This window comes from Emydura macquarii, unplaced genomic scaffold (assembly GCF_026122565.2).
Source record: "Emydura macquarii macquarii isolate MOO-44397 ecotype Brisbane River unplaced genomic scaffold, CSIRO-AGI_Emac_v2 contig_1851, whole genome shotgun sequence".
In the NCBI taxonomy this organism is placed as follows: domain Eukaryota; kingdom Metazoa; phylum Chordata; order Testudines; family Chelidae; genus Emydura; species Emydura macquarii.
The window spans coordinates 67,644-75,859 of NW_027131988.1; the positions used below are offsets into that span (position 1 = coordinate 67,644).

Genomic DNA, 8,216 nt, shown 5'->3' on the forward strand with positions numbered 1-8,216 from the left:
CAGGCCCGGCTCCAACTCTGCCCACGGGGCCTTTTCCTCACGGGTGGTTTCCTGGGAGGGGCCGGGTGGAGGCAAGGCCCGGTTGTTGCACCATCCCCACAGCTGCTGTGGCAGTTCCGCCCTGCAGCCCGTGAGCCTCCCCGTCCAGCGCCCTCAGCTGCCCCCTGTGGTCTCTCATCCGAGTACCAATCACCCCCCAGCCTGCTTAACAAGGGAATCCCCTGGAGACAGAACCCAGGAGTCCTGAACCCCTCCTCCCCCCCTCGCCACCACTCTATCCCATTCCCCTCCCAGGGCCAAGGATCAAATCCAGGCACCAGGCCCCTTCGCTCTAACCACAAGACCCCACTCCCCTCCCAGAGCTGGGGAGAGAACCCAGGAGTCCTTTGAAGTACTCGTGAGGGGAGTGTTGGGATGGGGGGGGCACGAAAAGGGGGGGGCCTTGAAGGGGGAATAAATAACCAGCCAGGAGGGGCTGAGGACAGGCCCTTTAATCTTCATGGAACAAGTGGGGCTTGGCAGGGTTTTTTTCCAGTGGGGGGTTGGGAGCTCAGGGCCACGGCCCCGTTCCCCCACACCTCTACCCCCCCCTCCCCCCACACACAGAGCCCATTCTCTCCAGGGGCAGCAGGGACACACACACACACATACACACAGAGCAGGGCCCCAAAATGTCCATGTGGGACCATCAAAATGTTTTGATTCGTTTCATTTAGGCTTCTATATTCTATTAAATTCACTAGCATATATATTATATTGATGCACGCTTAATTATGATACAGTATGAACATTCAGGTTTTAATAGACTGTACAAGTCACAATGCAACATTTTCACATTGCCAGAATGAAATGATTTGACTTTTCCCCATTGAAACCCACAAATTCCTGTGAAATATTTTGATAGACGGACAGATTTCTTTAAAAAAAAACAAAAAAAACCATCCTGGGAAATTCAACGGAAAAACTTTGTGAGGATTTCAAACTGGCTGTGGGAGGGGGGAACCCTTTGTGACAATTTATGTCCAATTACATAATACCACTTTGGGATTTGAGAGAGCTTAATTGCCTTCAAAATTTGTTATTAAAAAGAAAGGAAACGTAATGTGTGCATACGTTTGTAAGGGCCTAGCATGACGGGGGCTTGGTCCATCACTGGAGCTGTTAGATGCTATTAAAAATACAAATTATTAATACTAATAGTAATTTAATTCTAAATATTTAAAACAGTTTAATTCTGTTTTGGCCCTTGAGTCAGTGTAAGTTGCTTTCAAGGATCTTTTCCGTCTTTGACAAAAAAAACCTAAGAAATTAAAATATTTTGTTTAAACAATGTTGTTGAGATTTCAGAGGACTGAGATACGAGCATCGCTAAGTGGTTTAAAACTGCTTTAGAGTTTGAGACACTTCAGACAAAGGTTTTCCAAGCACGACTAGTGATTTTGTGGGTAGAAAACAACAAAGGAACAAACTGCTTTAAGGTCCTTTATTTATGTTCTTTAAAAAAAAAGAAAGGAAGAAAGAAAAACCAAGGAAATTCAATGCATAAAACTTCGTTAAAGGCAAAAATCAGGGCTGCGTGGCCAAAGACGCAAAACTTTAAAACTATGGTTCCTGCTGCTCCGTTGTCTTGGCTCATGCTAGTCAGGAGGGGCACGGAGGTAGAGAGAAATTTCTGAGAAGTTGTAACTCCAGGATCCAATTTTACTTCATGACCTTATCAATCAAAGCCCCTGCACAGTTTAACTCAGTGCAGGTGCTTGATATTTTAAGTCTGGTGTTAGAGGAAGGATGGTCCCGACGGGAACTCAGGACATGTGGGTTCTAATTCCCAGCACTGCTGCTGAGTTCCTGTGAGACCCTGGGCAGGTCATGCTATCTTGCCATGCCTCAGTTTCCCCCAGCCTATAAAACATGGGATAACTGATGCTTCCCTTTGTCTGTTTTGATTCTAGAGCGCTTGGGAGCAGGGTGGTGGCTCTGGTTATGTCCAGCACCAAGCGCCAAAGGGATATCGGCAGGTGAGGTTGATTTACCCAGCAAATCTTGCAACCAAGGAGGGAGTTGGCCTGGAATCTGAGGTGGGGGGAGTCCGATGAAATGAATGAAGGATACCCCGCGTCAGCGGCGCTGCGGGTGATGGAAAGCTGGGGGTGGGGAACGGCGAGGGATCACTCGCCCTGGATCACTGCAGCTGTCTGTCAATTCGCTGCGGAAGCCCTAATGGAGGGTTTAACGCGTCTCAGCCACACGCTGGCATCTGTGCATCCGATACGCGCACATGTAAAATATCCCTGTGGGGAGGAGAGAAAGGCTGTTTAACGGCACCGAGGGGTCAGGACTCCTGGGTTCCATCCCCTGCTCGGGGAGGGGAGTGGGGTCTAGTGATTAGAGCGGGAGGGGGGCAGAGAACCAGGACACCTGGGTTCCATCCCCAGCTCTGGGAGGGGAGTGGGGTCTAGTGGTGAGAGCAGGAACATTCCTGGACAGGGAATGTGAAACAAGCAATTGAAGCACAGGATGAGGAGAAACGTGTCCTATTGCCACCCCCTGGAGGGGAAAGGCCCCGGTTCCAGCCCCCCCTTGGGCCGGAGGGGAGCTGGCGGCCCCTGGAGGGGAAGGGCCCCTACCTGCGAAGAAAGTCATGAGCAGGGCTACCCAGCCCAGGATGTAAGACCAGGAGAAGCGCCAATCGCCAAACCGCTTGCCCAGGAAGTTGACGGTGACGCCGGTGTAGACAGCCATGGCCAGGAGGACGAAGAGCGCTGGAGGTGGTTGGGGAGAGACCAATGGCAGGATAAGGGACCCGAGCGGAAGGACATTGTGACGCGGCTATAACAGCAGAGTGACAAGACTAGGCCTGAGTTAGCATCAGTGATGAGAGTCAGGCCCCATGGGCACAGATCGGCCTCTCGAGCAAAGCGAGGAGCTCGTGACCTCGGGAAATATGTTAACCGCACCATGCCCTAGACATGAGCTTGAAACAGAGCAGACAGACGCAGACAGACAGCCACAGCTTATAGCGGACTGGGCCCTAGCTAAATGCCATAGCAGAGAAAGTAACAAATGTTAGGACCCAATCCCCCAGTGGATTGAGACGTAACCAATGAGTTTATTGCTAGAAGTGGGGGGAAGAAGTATATTGGGATCCCCCCGGGTGCTGCCTGGCCCCGAGGCTCCCTGCAGTCCCGGAGAGGATCCAGCGGGTTCTGCGTGGCAGGTTTGCTCCCTGGTTGCAGCCCGCTTACAGGGGGTGATGGGCTTCCCCTCCCTTGTTGTGGTAAGCGCCTGATTTATATCCCCAGCCGCTGAGTGGCCTGAGATTTGTAACTTTCACAGTCGGAGCGCTGCTTAAATAAACTAACAGGGTAAGGTACTTCCTCGGCCGGCTGCTCTTTTCCCGCTACCGGGATCTCAAACCACGGATCCTCCGCCTCGGCGGACCACACCAAGAAACCACGACATGCATGTGAAGTGTGACTAGACACTGGGCCCCTCCCCAGAGCTTGGGACAGAACCCAGGAGTCCTGACTCTCACCGTCCCCGTCCCTAACCGCTACGCCCTCCTCCCCCTCAGAGCCGAGGACAGAACCCAGGCATCCTAGCTCCCAGTCCTCCCTTCCCCCCCCCCCCGGCTCTAACCACTAGACCCCGCTCCTCTCCTTGTGTCTGGGTGACCAGCTGGGATCCCCGTGGCAGAGGGGAGACACTCACTGGAGATGAAGAACATTATGCCAGCAGCGAACGACCGGGTAAATCTCTCGAAAGTGGAGGGGTGGGCGAAGGACAAGATGCCCGTGATGATGCCAGTAAAGCACGACAGGGCAGAGAGGATCATGAAGGCCCGGGTGGCGTTCCAGTAGGCTAGAACAGCAGGGAAAATAACACTCAAAACCGCTCCTGTTTAGAGGGGAACAGCTCACCCAATAAGGAGATGCAGCCACCTCTGGGGCAGGGCAGCTGGGGAACCGCTGTACGTAAAATTGACAGGCTGGCTCACCTGGCACAAAGATGCAGCTGCCTCTGGGGCGGTGCAGCTGGGGAACAGCCGCACATAACGCCACACAGGGACTGCTCGCCCGGCACTGAGATGCAGCCCCCTCTGGGGCGGGGCACAGTGACTGTTTAATTCACCACCAGTCAGTGCAATTTCAGATGGGAAGCGAATGAAAATTTCAGCCCGAGGGAGGATTTAGGGAAGCTGAATGGAATCACCCCAGCTGGGATTTGGTCCAGATGCCCGGGTTCAAGCCCTGCCTCTTGGAGGAACTGCGAGGGCCTCTGGGAGCAGAGCACCGCCTAGCGGCATTGGGCTGGCCCTGGTTGCCCGGGGAAAGCCCACACCTCACCCCCCCCCCGGAGCACAGCACCCCCTAGTGGTCGCTTACCAATGTTCTCCGTCTGCATGTAGCACTTGCTCATCAGACAGTAGCGCCACAGGCCCTGGTGGGCCAAGGTCCCCTGCAGCCGGTACTGCACCCAGTAGTCAGTGGCTGTGCAAACCACCAGCAGGATGTTCCCGACCGAGGCGCAGAACAGACCCCCTGCCATGAAGCTGTACATCCTGCCTGAGCCTGCAGGCAGACAAAACCAGTTAGAGGGGGCAGCCAGGACTCCTGGGTTCTCTCCCTGGCTGTAGGAGGGGAGTGGTGTCTAGTGGTTAGAGCAGCGAGGGCTGGGAGCCAGGACTCCTGGGTTCTCTCCCCAGCTCTGGGAGGGGAGTGGTGTCTAGTGGTTAGAGCAGCGAGGGCTGGGAGCCAGGACTCCTGGGTTCTCTCCCCGGCTCTGGGCGGGGAGGGGAGTGGGTTGGTAAGGCTTTTGTCAGCTTGTGTGTCAGTGTAACTCTGTGTGGGCATGTCAATGTGTGTCTGTTGCAGTGAGTGTGTACGTGGGAGGAGTTCCTAAGGGTTAGTGTGTGTGTGTAGCCGGGCCAGTGTGTGCACGGAGGGGTTTGTTTGTGTATCACGGTGTCTTTGCTCCCACCTCACTGTGTGAGTGTCTCTCGTGTGTAGCTCAGTGCGGGAGCCTCTCGGAGGGTCCCTCTGCCCCCCCTCAGGCTGTGTGCCCCCCACCTCCTCCCCCCTTGGTGCCTTGTACCTGTGCCGACCCCGGCGCCCGCCTGTCCGCTCCACACAGCCCAGAGGCGATCGCCCCTCTCCTCACCCAGCTGCTGGCAGCGATTCTGCAGAGGCCGACAAATCCCTTAATGCCAGTGACAGGCCGGGAGGGGTGGGGGCCGGGGCGGGGATGGGTGGCGGTTCGAGAAGGCCTGGATCTGCAGTTCCAGCAATCCCTGCCCCCACGGGGGCTCAATACAACCTGATGACTCGGTCAGTTCCATTGAGAGCCTGAAGTGACCGGACAGGGGCTCCCACGACAGCGCAGGGGAGAAGAGAGCCAGGGACCCCTCTCAACTGGTGCTGAGATGCAGCCACCTCTGGGGTGGGGCATGGGGGCTGTTTATACTGGGACCCCTCTCACCTGGTGTTGAGATGCAGCCACCTCTGGGGTGGGGCACGGGGGCTGTTTATACTGGGACCCCTCTCACCTGGTGCTGAGATGCAGCCACCTCTGGGGTGGGGCCTCTCCTGATACCCCTCAAGTTTCTCCCTAGTGCTGATTTGTCCCCAACACTTGTTCCTTTCCCTGCTGCAGAGACACCAGCTCAGTGACTGGCCGAGTTCCGCCCGTTGCTCAGAGGAGGGAGGCAGCAGTACAAGGAAGTCCAGGGCTGCTCCTACAGGAACAGGCCCATTGAAAATACAGGCAGATTTTCATTTCATTCCCAGCACTCCTGAGCCAGCCAGACCCCTGCTTTGGGCCTGGGGCCGGATCAGAGCCGGCGCCCCTTAGAGGGGAAAGGCCCCGTCCCCCGTGTCCCACTCCATCGAAATAGAATCCCTTAAAACCCTCCGCAGCCGAAGTACAAACACCACCTTTATTCACAACCGGGAAGAACCAGGCAGATGCCACCGTGTCCTAAGTTGCATTAAATGACCGTTATCATGAAGCCTCTTCAACACATAGGCACCCGGGTGATATTCACGCCTAGGGTGTCCACTCTCCGGGGTCCAATTCGTCTCTGCGCCCACTGGGGGCATTGGCTTCCGGTCCCGAGGGATCCGATCTCGGTCCCCTTTCAAGACAAACACCCAGTTCAATTCGGGGGCTTTCACCCCAAAGAGATGAGGCTATTTCTTGAGGCAAAATACACACACACAATCCTAATGATTTTTTTTTTTTTAAATGAGGGACTTAAAAATCCCCAAACACAATAACCAAAGGGTAACACTTCGCTCCTCGGATTCCTTAGCTGCTGGTTTCAGGATGAATCTGAAAGCATCTTTTGGTGTTAATGTCTCACGGCCTCTGTTAAAAATAACCCCCCAATACAATAACCCAACCATAACATTCCCGGGTATCCATGCACAGGTATATTTGATGCATCATCCAAGGGGGTCAGAAGCCCCTGCTGGAACAGACATCGCACACAATATAATTTCTCTGCATTATATGGAGCGTTAAAGAGTGCATTTGACTGATGGCTAAGATGCCCGTCTCACACGTACAATATAATTTCCCTGTGCTTATGTATTAAAGTGGCGAATTTGACTGACTGCACAATACACTGTCATCATCTAATATGCAAATAATAGAGGCAACATCTATGTTATCAGTCAAATTCACCTTTTTAATCTTTTAATAGCACAGAAATTATACTGCATATATGTCGGAGATCAGAGCAACATCATTTCTGTGCAATATATCTCAGAGAAAGTACATGCTATATAGGTTAAAATGGTGAATTTCTATTCATGCATCTACATGTCAGATATGCAACGGTCATACTGAAATGTAAACCTCTAGATAGCACAAGATAGAGGTCTATGCCACATAATTTCTCGGGGATACTATGCAATAACACAAATGCAATCATTCAAATTCCCGATTTTAATCTCACCACATGGCACAGAAATTGTTTTGCATAGAGATCATGGCAATATAAGTTTTCTGTGCTATATAAATCATAGATGCAATATAATGGGTCAGCTACATAAACTGGCAAATTTCTATTATTGCATCTAGAGATAATACATGCAGCAAGCCATACGGAAATGTTAACCTCTAGATAGCATAAAGATATAATTCTATGTGCAGTACAATTTCTCTGGGATACACAAGTGAAAATGGGGGATTCGAGTGATTGCTATATCGTAAATGTGATAACTAAATCCACCTTTTTTCCTGTGTCTCGCACAGAAGTTGTATTGCAGATAGCACATCTACGCCATATGCAATAAGCGAAATTCACTGTTGAAATCTCCATACAGCCGAGGGGAATGTTATTGCATGTCCAACATCTCTATTTTAGTAATCAATCGACTCTGCTCTCTAAGAGCCGCTGTCGTTAGCAGGCCCAGTGGCTCACCCATGTAACCAGTACGGATTTATACAGACAGCCGCGTTCCAACTTTTAAATCACCCCAGATACGAGCATTGCCAAACAGAGACATGTTTTAATTTGTTCAAACAACTCACCATCCAACTCGCTTTGCAAACACAACTTAACACTGGCAGGTGCTCAACTCTAGGACCACTTTGAAACTGCCGCGTTCTTGGGGGCTTTTCTGATCATTTAAAAACCTAAGCGAACATCAAAGTCGTTGGACAGAGAAAGACAAGAGCTGGGAATGGAGGATCATGGGTAGAAAGGTTGCTTGGGGGGGGAGGTTAGGAACAGAGGACCATGGGTAGAGGGCTAGGAATGGAGGATCATGGGTAGAGGGCTAGGAATGGAGGATCATGGGTAGAAGGTGCTGGGGAGGTTAGGAACGGAGGAGGGGAATGGAGGATCATGGGTAGAAAGGGTGCTGGGGGGAGGTTAGGAATGGAGGAGGGCTAGGAATGGAGGATCATGGGTAGAGGGCTGGGAATGGAGGATCATGGGTAGAAAGGGTGCTGGGGGGAGGTTAGGAATGGAGGATCATGGGTAGAAAGGTTGGTTGGGGGAGAGGTTAGGAATGGAGGAGGGCTAGGAATGGAGGATCATGGGTAGAGGGCTGGGAATGGAGGATCATGGGTAAAAAGGTTGCTGGGGGGAGGTTAGGAATGGAGGATCATGGGTAGAAAGGTTGCTCGGGGGGAGGTTAGGAATGGAGGATCATGGGCAGAGGGCTGGGAATGGAGGATCATGGGTAGAAAGGTTGCTCGGGGGGAGG

The 8,216-nt window shown here is 52.4% G+C and overlaps 1 protein-coding gene across 2 annotated transcripts; it reads right to left on the reverse strand.

Moving 5' to 3' along the window:
* Positions 1-2: 2 nt before the first annotated feature.
* Positions 3-4,560, reverse strand: LOC137159311 (lens fiber membrane intrinsic protein-like). 2 transcript variants are annotated; one of them, XM_067557465.1, is made up of 4 exons: positions 4,386-4,560; positions 3,712-3,861; positions 2,628-2,762; positions 3-51 (listed from the first exon to the last, which is right to left on the reverse strand). In XM_067557465.1, the coding sequence occupies exons 1-4, from the start codon at positions 4,558-4,560 to the stop codon at positions 38-40; spliced, it is 474 nt and encodes a 157-aa protein (XP_067413566.1). In that variant the 3' UTR covers positions 3-37. The 2 variants fall into 2 exon arrangements, with proteins under 2 accessions (XP_067413566.1, XP_067413565.1); XM_067557464.1 differs by lacking the exon at positions 3-51 and adding an exon at positions 1,470-2,291.
* Positions 4,561-8,216: the final 3,656 nt, after the last annotated feature.